The sequence below is a fragment of the Zingiber officinale genome, chromosome 5B, assembly GCF_018446385.1.
Source record: "Zingiber officinale cultivar Zhangliang chromosome 5B, Zo_v1.1, whole genome shotgun sequence".
NCBI lineage: Eukaryota > Viridiplantae > Streptophyta > Magnoliopsida > Zingiberales > Zingiberaceae > Zingiber > Zingiber officinale.
Window position 1 is genome coordinate 84184104 of NC_055995.1, and position 20986 is coordinate 84205089.

General features: G+C 41.9%; 4 protein-coding genes across 8 annotated transcripts; 1 reads left to right on the top strand and 3 right to left on the bottom strand.

The window, feature by feature from the left end:
- Positions 1-1381: 1381 nt before the first annotated feature.
- Positions 1382-5832, bottom strand: LOC121984740 (RPM1-interacting protein 4-like). 2 transcript variants are annotated; one of them, XM_042537860.1, is made up of 5 exons: positions 5616-5832; positions 3098-3323; positions 2798-2991; positions 2541-2726; positions 1382-2465 (listed from the first exon to the last, which is right to left on the bottom strand). In XM_042537860.1, exons 1-5 carry the CDS (start codon positions 5619-5621, stop codon positions 2430-2432), a joined length of 648 nt encoding a protein of 215 aa, XP_042393794.1. In that variant the 5' UTR covers positions 5622-5832; the 3' UTR covers positions 1382-2429. The 2 variants fall into 2 exon arrangements, with proteins under 2 accessions (XP_042393794.1, XP_042393793.1); XM_042537859.1 differs by having other exon boundaries at positions 2287-2726.
- A 1591-nt stretch (positions 5833-7423) lies between these two features.
- Positions 7424-9285, bottom strand: LOC121984741. The gene is made up of 2 exons (XM_042537861.1): positions 9018-9285; positions 7424-8861 (listed from the first exon to the last, which is right to left on the bottom strand). Exon 2 carries the CDS (start codon positions 8657-8659, stop codon positions 7730-7732), a length of 930 nt encoding a protein of 309 aa, XP_042393795.1. The 5' UTR covers positions 8660-8861; positions 9018-9285; the 3' UTR covers positions 7424-7729.
- Positions 9286-10060: 775 nt separating this feature from the next.
- On the top strand, positions 10061-11610 carry LOC121984743 (histone H1-like). Its single transcript, XM_042537866.1, has 2 exons — positions 10061-10204; positions 10302-11610. Exons 1-2 carry the CDS (start codon positions 10127-10129, stop codon positions 11352-11354), a joined length of 1131 nt encoding a protein of 376 aa, XP_042393800.1. The 5' UTR covers positions 10061-10126; the 3' UTR covers positions 11355-11610.
- Positions 11611-11754: 144 nt separating this feature from the next.
- LOC121984742 lies at positions 11755-16108 on the bottom strand. 4 transcript variants are annotated; one of them, XM_042537863.1, is made up of 4 exons: positions 15968-16108; positions 15166-15805; positions 12965-14450; positions 11755-12835 (listed from the first exon to the last, which is right to left on the bottom strand). In XM_042537863.1, the coding sequence occupies exons 2-4, from the start codon at positions 15253-15255 to the stop codon at positions 12369-12371; spliced, it is 2043 nt and encodes a 680-aa protein (XP_042393797.1). In that variant the 5' UTR covers positions 15256-15805; positions 15968-16108; the 3' UTR covers positions 11755-12368. The 4 variants fall into 4 exon arrangements, with proteins under 4 accessions (XP_042393797.1, XP_042393798.1, XP_042393796.1 ...); XM_042537864.1 differs by having other exon boundaries at positions 15166-15794; positions 15968-16090; XM_042537862.1 differs by having other exon boundaries at positions 15166-16063.
- Between the last annotated feature and the right edge of the window lie 4878 nt (positions 16109-20986).

The following is a 20986-nucleotide window of genomic DNA, read 5'->3' on the forward strand; positions in this document are numbered from 1 at the left end:
CTCTGAGTTCCTTTGAGGGAGAATGAGATTGTTGATTCGTGGGTCAATCGATATCAGCATCATGATGATGATGACATTTGTAAGGTTCAGGAAACTTTCTTTTGTTGGGCCTACTCCGATTGACATTTCGTTGATCAGATACTCATTCCAATTCCCTCACATATAGCTAACAATCCCGAATGGAATGAGTACTTGATTAATGGTAGGTACAATATTGAATCACCTCGGGGGGACCTTTGACCCGATTTGGGAACAGGAGTTGAGGCTACTTCCATTGCTTGTACCACCTTTTACCCTCTCCCATTCGTGAACTCCCAATTTCGTAAGGGCAAAGGAGGGGCTCTATGATCTAGATGAATGGGGATGAGAGCAAGAGTAAGATCTTCTTTTCTCTTTGTGGACTGAGCTTCCTCGACTTGAATATATTTAAATGTCCGAACTTGTAATCCTTCAAAACTGGTTGGGGGCTTTTTCACCAAAGACTTGAAAAATCTTCATCGATCAAGCCTTGCAAGAAAGCGCTAACTTGCACTTCTGGGATAACTAGAGGAGTGTCTATGGTCACTCGATTAAACCGTTGCAAATATTCCAAGGGTTCTTTGAATTTCTACATGAGGGCCAACAAATCATACGACATTTTTTTGGTATCTTCGACTGGTTGCAAAGTGTTGCATGAAGACAACTTTAAACTCCTCAAAAGTTTGAATAGAAGAGGTAGAGAGTAAACTAAACCATCTTTGTGTCGAGTTTGAAAGTGTGGTTAAGAAAACCCGACACTTGACGCTATACATAAACTAATGTAACAAAGAAGTATTCTCAAATTTGTAGATGTGATCTTTAGGATATGTAATATCATTTTATTCTTTGATCTGCAATGCCTAAAAGTGTCTTGGTAACTCATATTAGAGGATGCCCCTCGAAAACGGAGGGTCTCGAAGAGCTTTAGTTCTACCAAATTCGAAACCCTTTTCCCTTAGAAAATCCTTCCGCGAAGTTTTACTAGAGGATTCTACATAATGTTCTCTCACGACGAACTTACCGATTGGTATGGAAAAACAATCTATGGTGTTCCCGTAGACTAAGGTATCTTCTGGTGTGTTTGTGTCGATTCAACCGACCGGGGCGGCGGTTCGATTGAGGCATTGATCGTTGGTGGAGGATGCAAGGGTTGTCCCTTTAATACTGTTTGCACTTTCGCCACTACCAATTTGTCGAAATCCTTTGTTGCCATGACAATAATGTTAAGTCTTCCGAAATCATCCATCTTAACGTCCCAGTTCAAGTCTTTAACTCAGTTTTCCCACATACGATATTAATTTGATCCTACCCGCGAATGTTAGCGAGTTAATCACCGATGAGTTGGCTTTGTTACCAACTTAATCATCAATCGCTAGATGACAATGAGGATGATGATGTGATTTCAGATGGCCTGGATGGGAGCAAACAAAAAAAAAGAGGTTAGAATGACGACTAAAGAGTTCCTCGACATAGCCACTTCGACGCTTAAGTTAGAGAACAAGTAAGATGAGTATTAGAGTTTTGATGTACATTTAGACAGATGCCAGAAAGGATTGCCTTTATAGGGAGACAATATACTTTTTATTTTTATTTTGATCTTTATGTTATTATTATTTAATTTTTTTAAAATAATCCAAGACTTTTTCATGCTACTATCTTTTTCCTAAAATAATCTAAGATTTACATGATAATTATTTTTTTCTTGAAATAGTTTGAGATTTACATGATGATTATTCTTTTCTTAAAATGATTTTGCATTCTGAGTCGAGTCATTAAGAAGACGGGAGATCAAGGAGTAGGAGTGCCGAGGAGTCACGGTGCACCCAAGGAGTCGAGGGTCGACTCATGGTACGCGTAAAAAGTTGGGGTGCATCCAAGAAGTTAGGGGTGCTCCCAAGAAGTCGAGGTGCACCCAAGAAGCCGGGATGTAGCTAAGGAGTTAGGGCCTCAACTCGTGGTACGCCTAAGAAACCGAGATGCACCCAAGAAGTCAGGGTGCACCTAAGAAGCCAAGTTGCACCCAAGGAGTCAGGAGTCAACTAGTGATACGCCTAAAAAGTCGGGGTGCACCCAAAAAGTTTGGGATCAACTTTGTTTTCCCTTTATTGGAACCACCATCTCAACAGAGTCACCACCTCTTATCCATGTGGCGTTAAGAAGCCGAGGTGCACCCAAAAAATCAGAAGTCGACTCAGTTTTCCCTTTACTGGAACCACCATATCAACAAGGGTACCACCTTTTATCTGGCACCCACCCATTACTCTCCGAATCACCAACCAAGACACAAATCGTCGAAAACTGAGATGTATGAGTGTCGATACAAACAATGGTACAAAACTTCAATGGTTTCAAAAAGGAGTAACAGGTGATATCTGCGAGATCGGGTTCGTGCAATTTTAAAGATGCCATAGTCACTTCTTGCACCAGCCGAAGCACCAATAACCCTTCTGTAAACAAGATGGAGAAGCTTGAGTAAAAATATTTTATCTCAATAAGCACAAAATATATGATATGCCACCTACCGAGGATTTAGGTGTGTTTCCATGATAATCGACAAATGTTTTATCACTAGACGACTTGCCAACTGTAGTAGATTGAGCTTGTCTTTCTTTCCTCACATTGTTAAATATATCAGTAAAACCGTCAGCTGAAGAAGGATTTTTCTCATCCCAATCGCCAAACTTGGGAACAGCTGAGCCTCTCTTGATCTGTTGGCAAACAATCTAGCAAGTTAATTGTATTCACAGATTGTCTGAAGGAAATAAGTCAAAGAACTTGCCTTTGCATCATCTTCAATGCTAGTCATCCTCAATCTTCCTGCAGATTTTGAAGTGAAAGGATTGCTACTGCTTGACCAACCCTCTGAAAATGATAATTCACGATTGTTCATCTTATAGCTAGGACGAACCGGTGAGCGGTTAACCCTGTAGTTAGACGAATCACTCCCTCTACTAGGGGTCCTACGGTGATTGCCTGAAGTTTTTTGATCCCCATGATAGTGATTAGCGGCGGAAATGATGGCGTGCAATACAAGACTGATTGAAATTTAACATGAGCCAGGAAGTTGATAAATCTTTACCTTCTCTCCTTATGTTTACGGCATCCTTAAGCTTTGTGGCCTCTGAATAACTTGCAGGTGCAGGCGATTGTGCTGGTGACATATTGGCAGAAAATGCTTCAGGGTTGTCAAAGGGATCATTTGGATTGATTATTTTCCCACTTCTACCCTTGCGAGCATCCTCAAAATATTGGGTATAAGGAATACTTCCATCCCAATTCCCAAATTTAGGAACATGAGTGTTTTGCTGCAGCAAAAAAAGAATCAGAAAGCAATTGATTCACTGTTTTTTCGCAAGAATATCAGAATGAACTATGCCAGTTTTACTGTTTCATTTATTTATTAAATTGTTGAGAAGCAAAAGTGAGAAAGCCAAACCAGTTTTAGTGTTAGTAGGCACAAGATGCAAATATCTAAACTTACCTTGCCAATATATATATATATATATTTGAAGAGAAAGAGAAAATGATAGATTTTTGTCCGCATCAACTCGCCATGTTGGCTGTCACCCACAATCGGCCATATAAGGGTGTGCAGGGTAACAAGTTTATATATATATAAACTTGTTACCTTGCACACCCTTATATGACCAATTGTGGGCAACAACAGTGTTACCTGCCCTCCTAGGCATGCGCCCCGTGTGCATGCCTGAGGGGGGTCTACTCAAAATGGGTTAACCGTCACATGAGTAACTCACCTCAGATGCGCACTGTTATAATTTTCTGATTGGAATGTGATACAATTACATAACTGTGACCTTAATGGTTCTTATCCAAAGAAGTTCTCACATTAATGGTGGGTTTCTTATCAGCACTAAATCAAACATCATTTCATGGAAAGGTGAACTTCTCTATTTATCTTCAGCAAAGTGGTAATAAATTGTAGAGAAAGGCTCAAGTTAAATCCTTGTCACGATGGAGAGAGAATGAGACTAATGCATCATTTGTTGTGGGTTCATCTCAATGACAAATTTAAATATCCCTTTAGTAAACATTGGTAGGACTTGAAGCCTTAAATTTCAAACTTCCTAATGATTAGATTCTTTAACTCCAGTAGCATAAGAGCCATTGCATATATTGAATTGCAAGTAATGCAAAGAGGCACATTTTATGTAGCTCATAATATCAACGATAATCATTACTCCTAAGAAATTAATTAGAGATAAAGTATACATTCTAAAAATTACTTAACAAAAAGGATTCTTCGATAAGTCAATGTACAAATTTGTAGTATTATCAAATCATTGTTGCAGAAGGGGAGCCTTGGCGCAACAGTAAAGTTGTTACCATGTGACCTAAAGGTCACGGGTTCGAATTCTAGGAACAACCTCTTACAAAAAAATAAGGTAAGGCTGCGTACAATGGATCCTTCCCCGGAACCCCACCCCTTTTTATCAAATCATTGTTGCACAGAACGACTAACTGAATGAAGAGATATTCAACTCAGTGCAGTTGAATGGCATTCATGCCATATTTTGTGTACTGTCTTCAAGTATGATACTGCCATCACGACAGACAAAAGTTATCTAGGGAAGAGTTTATTGGATTTTTGGAATGGTTTAAATCTTGTCTAGTTTTGCTCAGTCAACATGAGCAAAAATTATAAGTTTAAATACCAATCATGCATTGCGTGTATTGGTGATAAAAACCATTGTTTTATCTTTGTCTCAACCGACAAAATTCAGCAACATTCAGTAGAGGAGAGTTATTCAGTTTGACTTGCTCTTGCTCTCGTTCTATCCATCGACCTCGTGCGGCAGAAGAAAACCAGGGGGGAGAAATTGATAACATAATCCAATTGGCGTAAGTTTCACTATAGCTATTCCAACAAAGAAATGGAGCCACCTGAACCGCTTCAAACAAATTGCTCCCAGTTCATAAAACTGCATCTGATTCATCTCCAGTTGAAATTAAGTGAGTTAGCCTTACCAAGAATGCATAGTCCAAACTCCATCCACCACATCACATTTCCTTCACCCAAAGTACGATATTCAAGAATATGCTCAAGCTAAATCTACTAAACTTCATTATCTGACTGCAATTTCAGTATATCAGGCAAAGTCCAAACTCGGCATCGAGGAAATATCATTCCAAGCTGCTACCTAACTATATACTGATAAAGAAATTTTAAACCTTAGATCTGGGGGCATGGGATTAAAACAATGCATGAAGTATATCGGAAACTTGACCCAATTCATTGTCAATATTATAACTAAGAGCATGCTACCTTATTTGTTGCTAAATCATGCGAGTAAAACATTCTACTATCCAGAAATGCTAACCTACGTACAGAAGTACATGCTAAGAAGATTATCACTGATCATATACAACATATCTTTCTCTCCAAAATAAAAGAAAAAAAAAAGGAAAAGCATAGAAAAAAAATTGACCTAAAATTGAGCAAAAAAGTAATAGTATGTTGGAAATACATACAGATGGCGATAAAAAAGAGAATACCATCTTCTACCAAAGGAAATTAAACTAGATAACCACATAGAACCCTCAAAAACTCAACAATCCACCACCATACAATGACTCACCGACATTGGGACGCCGCTCGGCTCAAAAAGTAGGGAAGGAAAGTTTCCTCGACAACCTAAAAGGAGCTACCTTTCTGCTTACGATCGCCTCCTCCTCCTCCTCTTCTTCTCTTGGAGGAATGCAAGGGGAGATTCCTTCCTCTTTCAATCCGCTAATGGCGGGCCGGCAAGCAGGAGAGAAGAGTGGGGAAGAGAAGGCGAGTTGACTCGGCGACCACCGAGTGCGACTCCGAGTGGCTTATTTTATACCATCGCATCAAAATGAAGCGGATTTAATATGCAGAAAATACAAAAAATTGGAAAAATAAAAAAGAAATCATATTTTTACAAAATCTAAAATACAATATTTTGTTTTATTTAAATATTATTCCAAAGCATTTGGAAATAGGACAAAATTTAAATCATTTTATTGAATTAGCTTTGGAAAGAACGACCATATAACGACATGTTATAAATAATTATGGACGGATCGACCAAAGTATTTGAGATTTAAAAAAAAAAGTCAATGAGGCTTGACTTGGACCAACAAATAAATTTATAATTTTTGCAATGTAAATTAATTTAAATTATAAAAAATGACATAAGAAATATCGCAAGTTGATAATAAGATTGAAGACAAAAATATGTTTTTAAGATTTAAAGTTTCAATGTATGGATTTAATTTTGTTGTTTTTATAGTCAAACTCATTTGTAAATCAATTTATAATATTTTGAAGGGAAAACAAAATCAAATCTAAGAATTAGCGTGATAAAAAAATAAACATAAGAATCTATTCTAGTAAATATCAAATTGAGATAAGTTTTAATTTTTATTTTTATTTTAATAAAGAATAATCTCACATATAATTAATGTTTAATAACATAAGACATAAGACATGGTTGAAACGATTACAATATAATTAGATTTTATATAGAGACAAATTAGAAGAGAAGACAAGTGTTCACTCTATATATTATCAACTCCAATATTAAATTACAAATAATTGGCCGGAAATCTTAATGGCATATGTCTTGATTAGATAAAATATTGACAAATGTCATTTAAGCATAAGATTAAGAGAATAGGTCATGATGACCTAATTACTCAAAAATCTAAACTTACTGATATCAGATCTAATTACTTAATTATGTTTAATATACTTGCTTGTGACAAGGATAATCACAAGTATCTACTTGTGTATTCAATTCTATTAGTGAAAGAGATAATAGATATTAAAACCTTCACTTCCTACACTTCTCAAGATACCAACTGGAAGAGATCAGATTCTGAGTTGACTCAAAAAGTTTCTTTTGGTATTCTAATCAGAAATCAAATAGTTCATCTTTTTGTCAAGCACAGATCAATATTCTGCATGGTTTCAGCATCGTGATAGATTTTGTTTCAGAAACATGAAACATTATAATGTTTTCTGATAATAATCTATATGATCAATAAGAGTGCAAACAATGGTTAACAGAGCAATTTTTTCAACAATGCAGTAACCTTTGCACCAAGGAAAAAAACTATCATTGCTCTTCAAATTCTACTACGCTTGGACTTGATCTTGCAAAAAAGAAATAAAAGTTTGTTTAACTTTTATGATTTACAGGTCTGAATGAATTCACTGCCAAGAAACTAAATGAAATGGAAGATGAACACAACACGAGAGGAATCCACACAAACAATAAAAAACGCGAGAGATTTATGTGATTTGGCTCTGGATCTACAAATGTTACAAGAGTACAATTGGAGAATACAACTCTTGAGAATCAACAAACCCTAACATGGTAACAAGTACTCCAAACAAAAGCTCAACATCACTAAGACAAGCACAAACATGAATCCTTTACATGTTTAACAAATTGTTCATCAGAAGGGGATCAAATTGATCACATAATCATAACTAATTTAGCTAATCACCATTATCACAAATAAATTGTAAAGATGCATGACAAGAATACAGCTCCAATGGCATTAAATAGGAATCAAGTAGAACATTAAAATCATTAGCTTGGATATCAATTTCCAGTTTTGTTATCCCTGATCAAAAACTATGTATTAGATTACCGCAAGAGGAGCAATTACCATAGATTTGGCAGTGACGGTGGCCGGAAATGGAGAATGGAAGGAGGCATTAGAAGATGTCGAGGATCTCAAGAATTTCACGGTTGCAGAGAGGGCAACTGCCACGGATGATCCAGAGCTCGCGCGAACAGATGCGACAGAAGGTGTGGCCGCAGGGGATAAAGGCTGCTCCTTTGTGCCTCACCATACATACACAACACATAAACGACGTAGCTCCTCCGCCGCTCTCCGCCTCGTCCTCCACCGCCGCATCGGCCGCCGCTGTCACCAGGGATAGCCCCTCCATCCCGCTTCCGCTCCATTGACGGTCGGTCTGCTCCAGTAGCGCCATCAAGGACACTCTAGCCGGCTCCTCTTCCTCCTCCTCCTCCTCCTCGGGCTCAGAAGCTGGGACGGGCAATACCGTGCCGCCGCTCGGATCAGAGTCTTCACCGGCATTGATGACTTCGTTTCCCTCTTCGCTGGTCAAGGGTAGTCGTGGTTGTGGTGGGGTCTCTTCCGCAGCTGCCACGGCATTGACCGCAAGCTCTGAGTTAAGATTGGAGTCTGAGGGGGACGGGGAGACGAGGACACTGGGGTGGCCGGAGTCAACTGCCTCAGGGTTCGAGATTGGAAAAAGCTGGCCAAGGGAGGCGGAGCCGTCACTTTGGAGACGAAAGTGGTCCCTTAAGGTCCTCCACGCGGCGGAGTTGCTGGAGTCCCTGTCCGCCGCCGCCACGCCGTTAGCCTCTTGCTCTTGTAGGATGATATCAAGAAGCGTCCTTCCGCCGACGCCGTCTCCACCAGAGGTGGCAGAATCATCTTTCTCTTCGCACCCGATAGCCGATTCCAGCGTCAATGAATCGCGCCAGGAGAGGCGCGTCACCTCCTCTTCCCGTTGCTTGAGGAGGTCCCGGAGACTGGAGGAGTCGTTGACAGATAATTGCTCCCACAGCGTTACACTTCGCCGAATCTCTCTACCTTCGATTCGTAGATCCATCTTTTATCACAGAACTCCAGAAATCCCCTTCCCACCGGCCTGGCACCGAAGAATCTACAACAAGCACACCAGCGATCGAACTCCAACACCAGGATTTATATGTCCTTAAACTACAAAGATCGATTCCTCGCCCATTCAGTCGCGGACGAGCATTTCTAGCATCAATACTACTCCGATTCTTCCGGCCGAAATCGAGAAGAACCTGAAAAAAAAAATCACCATTTTGCTATCATCAACTACAGAAACAGACAAAAGCAGACATCAGCGACGAGCGTAGGCATCAAAATACGAGACAAGATCGAGCCTCACCGACAAAGGCGACAAAAAAGAGAGTGAAGAATGATTAAAAAAAAAAGACCTTTCGGAATCGGCGTCGACCAATCCAAACCCTTCTCCTAGCACGTTCCACGCTCGCTGATCACGGCGTCGTCGTCGTCAAACTAAAAGGCGCGGCGAGAAGCAGGACCCAGACGCATGCCCCATCCTTCTTTCTTCCTCTTCGCTATGCGCTACGTCTTCTTGGCGGAGACGCCGTACAAGTGTCGGAGTCGTCGACCATTGACTCCCTCCTCCGCCTGTGCCGATATATCAACCCTCTCTCTCCTCCAATCCGACCCCTCGCTCGCGGAGGTCCACCACGAATTACCCTTATTGCCCTCGATTGTAACACCGACGCACGACCGTTACGCTACGCGTGTCGTTCGACAGTGACGGCTCAAATCATTGTGCCTGCATGCCGTTACGCAACGCCCGATCTCTCCCGTAACGGGCCGCTACCTCTGAACACCAAATCATGGGTCGTCACGTGCTTTTGTCCTCCAATTTCAAAAGTATTGAAGCTTGATGGAAAAAAATATAGATATTATAAATTTAGATAATTTTGAGCAAAGAATCAGTCCCCATGTCACCAAACTATTCAAATATTTGTATTTATTTCATAAAGTTGGTGGCAATTAGCATCAATGTCTTGTTTAATTAAGTTAGCACATAATCATCATCTAAATTTTAACTAAGTTGGAATAATCTCCCCTAAGAATGTATGTTGGGCAAGTATTTAGATGCTTCCTAAGTTTTTTAATCATAATTTGAAAAATTAGATTAAGGAAGTTAATTAGAAGATTCCACATAATTATATATGAAATGGCCATGCCAGGACCACGTGTATTTGATGGGACCCATTACGGTGTTACACTACACTTTTTTTCTCCTTAAAAATAAAAAATAGCCGTTAGATTTTAAAAATATTAATTTGTGATAATTTTTTTTTTCAAAAAGAGTGCCAGGTCACTGATCCACGGAGACCAGTCAATTCATGTTTCGACCGTCAGATCAGTTTCATCCAGACCGTTAAATTTCTTTGGCCCTTTAAGATAAACAGTCGATAAAAAGACGAAAATAGTCAAAACTAGTTTGAGGTGAGAACCGAAAGCTTGACAGCCCAACCTCGTCTGCTAACTGATCCGTTCGATGGTGGTGGCCTCCGCCACTCCGCCGGCCGCCACCGCCACCGCCAGCCATAGCCTCCAACATCCTCCTTACAAGGGGGTAATTCCTCCTCGATCTCCTTGATTTCTGCCTCTTATCTAATGGCGAATCGGATCTGATCTGACGCATTTTGTTTTGCTTTCGTCGTGTCGAGCAGATGATAGTGGCCGCTGTGAAGGCGCTCAAGGATAAGCAAGGGTCCAGCGCCCAAGCCATCAGCAAGTTCATGCGTAGCACCTACTCCGATCTTCCCTTGAAGCACGGCGCCATTCTGAAGCGCCAGCTCCGCCGCCTCAAGAAGCGCGGCGTTCTTCTCATGGTCCGGCACTCCTACAAGCTAGCCTCCGCCGTGGACGGCGGTATTCCGGTGAAAGGGGAGAAGAGGAGGCCGGGTCGCCCTCGCAAGGTCTCGCCTGCTGCGGAGGGAGAAAGGCGGAAGCCTGGTCGGCCGAGAAAGAGCAATGCGGAAGATAGTAAGTCAGATTCCGGTGCCTCCGTCCCGAAACGGAAGCCCGGGCGGCCCCGGAAATCTGCAGACGTGGCGAATGCGTCGGATTCTCTTGTTTCAGTGCCAACCCCCAAACGGAAGCCTGGACGGCCCAGGAAGGGTACGATAGCAGCTCCAGTGCTTTTGGTAAAGAGGAAGAGGGGCCGACCGCCAAAGTCGTCACTTGCCGCAGCTAATCCCGACGAGAGAAACTGGAGTCAGCCACCTGCCGAAGCAGCTCAGTCCGGTGAAAACCAGATACTTGGTGGACCGCCATTAGCATCAGCGGCTTCAGCTTCACCGAAGGACAAGAGGAAGTCTGGTCGGCCGCCGAAATCGTCGTCAGACCCATCGCAATCCGCTGCAAAGCTGAAGCTTTTCCCGGCGCCAAATGAACCCGTAGCCGGAGCTGAGTCCAGTGGTAAGAGGAAGCGGGGTCGGCCACGAAAATTTTCCTATCACGCAATTCTATCCGGTGAATCCCCAGCTGAGCCACCCAAAGATGCAGCAACAAGTGGTGGTTCGCCGTCTGCCAAGCGGAAGCCTGGTCGTCCACCGGGAAGTATCTCAAAGAAACCAAATGAAACCGGGAGTCAGAAACGCGGCCGCCCCAAGAAGCACGACATTCCCATGCCCACAGTAGAGGGACCAGACACGGCGGCGCTGAGTATCAAACGGCGAGGGAGACCTCCCAAGAAGAAGGATTTAGAACCAACAGCATGAAGGTGTGAATCAATCTTCTCTGAACTAATGCATAGAATTAGCGTGACTCAATTTCTGCTCTTGGTTTAAAAAGACAGACGCGAGGTAGATAATCGTGCTTCGCCATTTTGTTCTTGTGCATCTTTGCCAAGTTCTTAGTTTGGTAGGTGTCGAGTAGGATTGCTTGCTTGTTGCTCAAACTAATTTACAATTTAGAAAGTAGAGCTTGACTTCTTTAAGATTCCAATTGTTATGAAATTATAGCTATTGCATTGGATCTTCTCTGTCAATTCCTCTTTTGTTTGGTTACACTATCTATGCGAGAAGAAGGGAATCCAACAATTTGCTCCAGATCTTGCTATAAATCGTAATCAGTATCATGCGGTAACTTATACAAAGTATTTAACAGGTTACAGTAAAGAACCATTCCTTGCTACAATCTATTTAAATAAATCAAGATTCACTTTTTGGCACCACTGAAGAAACATTTATTACAGATCAGCTACAAGATCTTTAAAGAAACATGACCGTAAACAAGATCAGATACAAACTCATGCTAATTAGCATCTACATCATAAACATTGCCTTAAATGCAAAGTGAATGATATCCTATGTACTTTCAGCTTGTGCAATCAAATATATGCACATATCGGTGACCATGATATCTACTGCAAAACATGCCACCCAATTATGGTGCCTCTTTGGCTTTTTCTCTCCTCTTCTATTTTACATGTCATGTTATGTTAGGAATCGATCTACTTAAATAAAAAAGGTGATAGAATAGCAGGTTAACCTACAACAAGAACAATCCTCTTAAGCCAATTCAAGTGTTGTAAGAGCGATATCTCCATTGTATATTCTGCACTTGAAGCATTGCTGTGTACAGTTCAGATATGACTAAACATGTGCTGTGACTTATCCTGGTGGAGCGAATTGAGAGCCACAGAGCAAGAGAAACAGGCGGGTGATGCATCTTGCTCCTTCGGCAAATCCAGTTTGAAGTAGACATGTTGGGGATGATAAAATTATCTGATCTCAGTATGGAATAACATATGGCATCACAATCACATCAGCTGACTCAATTCTTATCGGCTTATCCCACACTTCGGGTATCTCCTCAGCCTTAGGCTTTGGCTTCGAACAATCACAAGATGTGTTGAATAGCCATGATAAATCCTCTTCTTGTGGCAAATATTCTACCTTTGGAACAGAGTATATTAGATCAAGATACTTGGAATCAGGGTGAGGAGGCCTTGAAGAAACTTGGTTTTCTGTGTCATCGTCAAGTGTGGGTATCTTCAAGTCAAACGAAGATCGATCAGTAACTTTTGATCCATTCACACTCTGTTCCTTGTTGCACACAGGAAGCTTTCCTGATTTGATGTTATTTATGGTCTCAGGCTTCATTGAGGAACAAGCAGATTGGGATGAGTTTTCAATTTTTCCACTCTCTTCAAGATGGGAAGAAGATTTTCGGAGTTTGTTAGACTGAGACTTGAACTCTGTCAAGAATAAAGCAAAAATGTTGAAACAAATCTAAGAAAAAGCAATTTAATGTAAATTTGGGAAGACTAAGTGAGGCTTGCAGATCAAAAAAGAAAAAGAAAATGAAAAAAAAAAAAAGTACTTACCTGGTACAAAACCATTCAACCCAAGTTCCTTTCTCTTCCTATTTTCATGAGTCGTATTACTGCCCTTTTTGTCCATTCGGGAAGCTAACAATTCTAGATTTCCACCATTATTTTTTCCTAGTTCTCTTGTGTCGACATCTTTAATATGTTCATACTTATCTTCCTCCCTAACTAATGTCAGTTTTTTCTCTTCCTCAATAAGTTTGTCAATCTCATTTTTGTTCCTGTCTTGAACTCTATCAGCGCCTCTATTTTCTTGTTCATTGTAAGCATACCCCACTTTCTTCTTCTCCTTCGCTTCAATCCTTTTTTCTGATGAATCCTTGTCCACTAATGGGTTAACACCGACCGCTTTTTTCTGATCTATGATCATGTCGTTTGGAGCAAACTTCTTTACATCTACCCTATCACCAATTGCTTTCATAGAGCAAGCAACATCAACTGTTCTTTGAGGCAGACTGGGAAAGTTACTCACTGATGGATCAACAAAGTTGAAAGATTGTTGTACCTTAATACTGGATTTCACAGGAACATCGTTGGGTTCCAATTTTGGAATTGCCATGTCTATTGGACAATCAGATGTTTGTTGAATAACCATAGCCTCCCTCACTAGTGGTTCCTTAACATCATTTCCAAAGGAATTTTGTACCTTGTTTCTACCATTTACAGCAACTTTGCTATTTTCAGTAGTTTTCTTCATCAAAAAGTGATCCGATTGTTGTTCCTTACCATCATATCCAAATAACTTTGGCACTTGACTACCAGGATTCACAGTTACATTGCTATGGTCAAGAATTTTCTTTTCAGCAAAAGTTTTTCTGCATGGATCATCAGATCTTTGTTGAACAACCATAGACTGATCCCTCAGCGGCTCCTTAATACCATTTCCAGGTTTTTGTAATTTATTACTGGGAATTGCAGTGCTTGTGCTACGTTCAATTTTCTTGCTTTTCACAGTAGTTGCTGTATAAAGTCCATCCGATCTTTGTTGAACCATACAGGGAACTACTGGCTGGTCTTTGATAGCATTTCCGAGCAACTCGCTATATGAACTTTGGTTCTCATGTGCCACATTTGCAGATCCAATGACCTCACTGAATCTTTGAATTGAAATAGGGAATTTTCCTGCTCTCCTTGATTGATAATTCACACGAGTAGGACTTTCCTTAGTAGGAGAGTTGTCAATCATTCTTGTCGCGACAATCTCCTGTTCATCTTTGATCTGGCGATCCAACTCATCAGAATGTTTACGATATTCAATCTCTCTAGCTTTGCATTTGCCATCATACACACCTTCATTGCGGAAAAGGATTTGGTTTACATCCCTCTCTTTGGAAGTCCTGTTTCCAACCTTTTCCTCGTGCTTGTCGTTGTTCTTATGCTTTCCTTTTCGGTCTTTTTTCTCTTTGTGTCTATCTTTCCTTTGATGTTTATCTCTTCTTTTTTCTTTATCCTTCTTTTTATGCCTTTTCAGTTTGTGCTTCTGCTGGAATGATAGTGTTAACAATTGTGATTCTTCGTAAAGAAAATATGTTATAAGAGCAACTTAAAACTCTTTTAGATGTACCATGCTCACTAGTTGTAGTTATAACGTAACAAAAGGGCTAAAGAACAAACATGGTTGAATAAGAAAAAATAACAATCAAGCTATAAGAATGCTCCAAATCAATTATTGTATGAAAGAAATCAAACATTTATAACAGTAAAAGATGGCCTGGAACTAAATAAGTAAATAACAAAATATGAATATGACTTTGATTTATTGTCAATATCTGAAACATTTAGCTTATGAATTCAGGTTCCTGAACTGAAATGTCTAAAGTGATAAGAACCAAAAACTGATTATGAAAAGCAATTCAATGAGATAAAACTCGATATGTTATTTAAGTGGCTAAAAAAATGGTTTAATCTAATGAATGAGATACACAAATATTTGTTAAAGAACAACATTTTTCAATAATTTTATCTGAAACAGATTCAACAATGTCTTATATATATTTACACATACTGTAAAAGTGAAATACAAGTGCATTCTTTAAATGCAATTAAAGGATTACTATGACAATAAAGACCTACTGCATTACTTAATAGTCACTACCAAACGCCAGTGTAAATCTGCATGAAGTTGGCAGAAAGGAAAGACGGTAAAAACTAATAATGGCAAACATGCTTGAAAATGGAGAAGCTTATCAGATAGGCACCTTAGCCAGTAAATTGACATGGCCGCTGCTTGCAAGAACACTTTCCTTCTTCTCATGACCTGGTGGTGGATAAGGGAAGCAGCGAGACATTGAGCCTAATTTCAAATTCAGCTGTTCAAGTAAGGATCAAACCAGGAAGTCATTGCCACACTCTTTTTGAGTCCCGAAGCAATTGTTCCACTCTACTCAGCACCCCAAAACAAAGCCCTAATGCTGTGCCAAAGGACTCGTCACCAAATTTCGTTTGCCTCGTCTGCAACCTCACATTTTTATGGCGCCTCGAGAATGCGCAGTGGCACAAAAGCAGTGATCGCCAACAGTTTCGACTACACGAGACATGGATGAAGCGAATCCCAGGACAATTCCCAGGTGGAGCACTCATCCATGTCTCAGAACGCCGTTAATTCCAGAACACCAAAACCACACTCGAACATCGACGACAGACGCTTCGTTTTTTCTCCAGGGAGCGGATCTCGGTAGCAAGAAAGATCCAAATCATGAGATGCCACCTGCCAATCTGTTGATCCCGGAGCCAAAGCCCTCGTCCTTGTCGATCCGGAAGTCGATCCCGGCGGAGGAGGATGCAGACGCGGAGAGGAGGGAGAAGAAGAGGAAGCCGCCCAATATCACTAGAAAATAGCTTGAAAAAGAAGCAAATACGATCAAATTTCACAGCAAAAAGACCAACAGATTCAAAGATTCGCAGGATTTTTGTTAGTTTGAGAAGGGGAATGGAAGGAGGAACAAGAAAAAGGAAAAAAAAAATCGATTTTTTCTCGATTTCTCACAACCAGCAACCTACTTCACTTAAATTTCGCCTTTGTCAAGCGCCGCTCTCTTCTACCTCGCCGTTTCTTTGGCATGGAACCAAAAGGCAAGCATAGAGGAAGAACCTGTCGACGGCGTTCAGGGATGGCTATTTATAGAAAAGACCGAGGAGAATGAATGGAACATTTGTTTCACTTGGTACATGGAATTATTGGTGTGTTTATCCACACAAAAATTAATTTGGATTAAAAAATTAAATTTAACTGTAGATTTGGATTTGCAAATCTTAAATATGAAATCTTGATAAGATAATTCACTCTTGGGCTGACTCTAATTAAATTTTAGAGAAACAATGAAATTTTTAAAGAAAATAAATTTTAAGCAGGTTAGGTAATGTTGAACGATAGTTAGCGTAAATCAGTCCCACTGAATGATCACTTTAAATAATGAGTTAGAAGTATAAAATAGGTCACGGGTAATAGTGTTATTGTCATGTCATTCAGATAATTAAAGAATTTAAATCGAATCTAGCTGTGGTGCAGAAATTTTTTTTGAGAAATGAACTTAAAAAAATATTAACCGTCTGAATGAGCTTTAATTAATGCTTTCTGATTTATTTAATGATTAATTAAAAATTTTAGTACGATCATTCACTCCAGAATTAATAGTTTCCAAAAATTAGATATATCCATAAAAAACTAAAGTATAAAATATATATTATTTTTATTTTAAATGGCAGTATTTTTAATAGCAAAATATATATTTTAAAGGATTTTTGAAAGAGCTACTGAATCTCCTAGTTTTCTGTTTTTGTTTCCTCCTCCTCCCCCTCCCCCTCCCCCTCCTCCTTCTTCGAGCGACTGCAGCAAAACCGTGGCGGGCAATGGAGGGGGCGAGTAGGAGACGCCGCCTGTAGGGAAAAGAGGGATGCCGACTGCGATTTGGATAGACGGGTTGCTTTTCTCTGTTCTCGGCCTCCCAAAATACTCTTTTTTTTCTTGCTCCAGAATCGGCTCGAGGCTCAGCAATCAGGCGGTCGAAGAAATTCTCTTTCTTTGGCGATTCATACTTGTGCGTCGATTTAGGGAGCTTAATCTCAAACGATAAGGCATTCTGATTCTTTAGAAAAGTGGAACCCTATAAAGATTTGATGTGATGATGATGAGAGGTTCTATCCTGCTATTATAATGGAGGTCAAAGTCAAAACGGTCAATACTTAGAAGTCATTTGCCGATCAGACGAGCATGCTCCGATCGAAAAGAGAAAGACCCGATTTGATATCACCTTTGACTTGCCCATGAGCCGAGCACTCGGCGCTCAAAATGAGGACGACAAAGGGAATAATATGCAGGAACAGGCCCGAGCGACTCTTCCGCTCGGCCTGGCAGCAGACTCGACATCAGCAGAACATACGGATAGTGGACTTTCGACCGAGCGACTATCCCGCTCAGTCCAACAACAGAACAGGTGGAGTGGAATTTCGGCCGAGCGGTTATCCCGTTCGGCCGAGCAACAGATAACACTCGAGCGGCGAAATTCTGGCCGAACGACTATTCCGCTTGGCTAAACAACAGACGCAGCAGACTATCTTTCGACCTCCTTTTGGGAGCGAGTGCCGCTGATAGGCGGCATGGTCAGGCAGAGGATTGTATGGCGGAAGCTTCTACTATCACTTCAGAGATATGCTCGGTCCGTTAAGGTACTGTGTTAGGGGCACTTTACTGACAAATCTTTTCAAAGAAAGCTTTGAGATGTGTGCTCATCTTGGGAAGCGTGCACACGTGCTATCGAAGCTCTATATAAAGGAGGGTCCAAGCATCGGTGAAGGTATGCGATATTAATGTTGCACTATAGTTTTCTTGTTACTCATCCTACTGCTTCTTCTTCTTCGTCGTCGGAGATTGACTTGAGCGTCGGAGGGTTATCGTCGGGGACCCCTTCCCTAGCTCAGCACTGACGTCAGTTGTGTTGCAGGTCGGAGCGAAGTCCACAGGAGGTCAGTATATGCACCACATCCCCAGCATTTCGTCTCTTTGACTTTTGGACAGGATCATATTTGGCGCCGTCTGTGGGAATGTAGCATGCATCCGAGCCGAGAAGATGGAGGACGCTGGACGACTAACCACCGTGACACTCACCCAAGAAGAGCAAAAATGATCGAGTAACAGCAACAACAAGTGTTAGCCGATCGGCTAGTGCTGCAGCCCGCGACATCAGCAGCAGGACGAGCGGGCCATGAAGACCGAGCGAAACAGCTCTCTGTATGGGGATAGAATAGAAGGCCGACCGGCACGCCATGGGAAGCATCGCCCACGTCAATCCCCTTCCATCGCGCCCTATTCCAAACCCCCTCAGAGATAACTTAGGCGAACCAAGAAAGGGGATCATCCTCGGATGACGCTCTCATTCGGGATGCATGGCAGGCAAGGCGCCCTGAGGCACCGCGTCGCCCGAACGGATCAACCGACAGTTCTCTGAGGAAATCTTACAAAAAGCCCCCTGCCGAGGCATTATACTCCATTGGTGATCGGAGAGTACAATGGGTCAACTAATCTAGACGATCATCTGGATAAGTTTGACAATGCGGCAACACTTCACCAGTACACAGATGTGGTGAAGTTAGTCTTCCTCACGACCCTCTCCGGGTCAGCGCAAAGATGGTTCTGAAGATTACCAGACGGATATATACGCAGCTTCAAAGACTTCCGGGCTGCCTTCTTACATCAATTCGCTAGCAACGGACGCTATCAGAAGACGAACGTCAGCCTCTTCTCCATGAAGCAATGATCGAAGGAAACACTCCAAACCTACATCTAATGCTTCAATAAGGTGGCCATGGACATCCCATCGGTTTCATCTGAGACCATGATGAACGCCTTCACCCAAGGGCTCGTCGAGGGAGAATTCTTCCGATCGGTTATCAGGAAGCCGCTCAGGGACTTCGACCACCTGCTTAGAAAGGTCAACGAGTACATAAATGTGGAAGAAACCCAAGAGGCAAGGAAGAAGGAAGCGTCGGCCGAACTACACTAGCACCTGAGCGGCGTCCGACGAGCAGCCATGAATCGCCCAGGGGGCCAAAAGCGAAGGCAGCACGGCCACACCAGGAGGCACGGACACATGCTGTGCAACATGTATCCGCCGCTCGGCAGAAGGCGTCAAGAGGCAAGGTATGGACGCCAATGTTTTGTTCTTTTCATTAGTCAGTGATGCACAACACGCGCGATTACCGCGGTCTGACGCCGATCGTGAGCCGACCGACCCCCAGAGGATATCGTCGCCACTCCCCATCTCCTAATCGGCGAGATCGACACTGATCCACCGGACGGAGAGAGGATGAAAGAACGTCGGCCGAGCGACACCATCAACAACAGTGGAGGGATAACGATGGTCCCTCTAGGATCCCAGTCGAGCGAAACAGGTCTTCCACCCCGTGAGGAAGAAAACAAAAGCAATGGCGTTCGAGGAGAGATTGGCATGATCGTCGGTGGGCCGACAGACGGTGATTCCAATCGAGCCAGAAAAGCAAATTCTCGACTACTCGAGATCCACGTTGTTGGGTGCAGCAGGGAAAGGGCCGAGGGACCGAAGATCAGCTTCGGTCCTAGAGACTTGGAGGGAGTAGAGATCCCTCATGATGATGCTCTGATCATCTGAGCGGTGATCGTCAACTATACTATTCACCGAACTTTTGTCGACACGGGAAGTTCGGTGAACATCATCTTCAAGAAGGCGTTTGATCAGCTGTAGATTGATCAAAGCGAGTTGCTGCCCATGGCGACCCCACTTTACGGATTCATAGGTAATGAAGTTTTGTCGATCAGCCAAGCAAGGTTGGCCATCTCGCTGGGAGAAGAGTCGTTGAAGAGGACCCAGACCGCCAACTTTATAGTGGTGGACACACTGTCGGCCTACAACGTCATCCTGGGTCAATCGACCCTAGGGGTGTAATCGAGCAGAGTCGAACCGAACTCTTAGATGTTTGAGTTTGGCTCATTTATAATCGAGCCGAGCTCGAGTTTTATTTAACGAATATATTCATGGCTCACGAGTTTATTCGAGCTTTTATCGAACCTAAACGAGTTTAATAAATATAAATTATAAATTTAAATATTCATTAAAAACTAAATTATATATTTTAAAAAAATTATAATATTCTTGTTAAAATTTATAATTTTATGCTAATAAATAAATTTAATATATTTGTCTATTTTTTCATAAGTAGAGTGTAAAATCTAAATTCAATATCAAAACTATTATTTTTTTATTTAAAAGTTGATTTATGAGCTTAACGAACATGTTCACGAACTAACGAGCCGAATATTGTGAAGCTTGAGCTTGGTTTGTTTATCTTAACAAGCCTCATTAAACGAGCTCAAACGAGCTTTTATCGAATCGAGATTCGAATAGCTCACGAACGGCTTGACTCATTTACACCCCTAACCGACCCTTAACGAGCTTCGGACGATGGTGTCAACTTACTGTCAGAAGATGAAGTTCCCAGTGGACGATCAAGTGCGCGAGGTCAAAGGCGATCAACTGGCCGATCAAGACCGAGGCAAAAGTCGCTCGAAAGACTCCATGGCTAGAGGTAAACGCTATCACTGAAAATCCTCCCACCCTAGTATACGAAGAAAAGGAGGAGGTTCAGATACATCCCAGTCGGATGGAGGCAACCACCTTCATCGCCACCGACCTGGAAGAGGAGAAGAAGCCAGAGCTGGTCGCTTGCCTTAAACAAAATCACGACGTATTCGCCTGGTCGGCCCATGAGCTCTCCGGCATTTCCCCGAGCGTGGCTCAGCACGAGCTTCATGTCCAACCGAACGCTCGGTCGGTGAAGCCAAGAAAAAGGGATTTTAGCGCAGAGTAGAATGTGATCATTCAGGCGGAGATAGAGAAGCTATTGAAGGTTGGCCATATCAGGGAATTTCAATTCCCGAGTTGGCTAGCCAATGTTATGCTAGTCTCTAAGCGGGGCAACAAATGGCGGGTCTGCATCAACTTTTGCAATTTAAATAAGGCATGTCCGAAGGACTTCTATCCGCTGCCT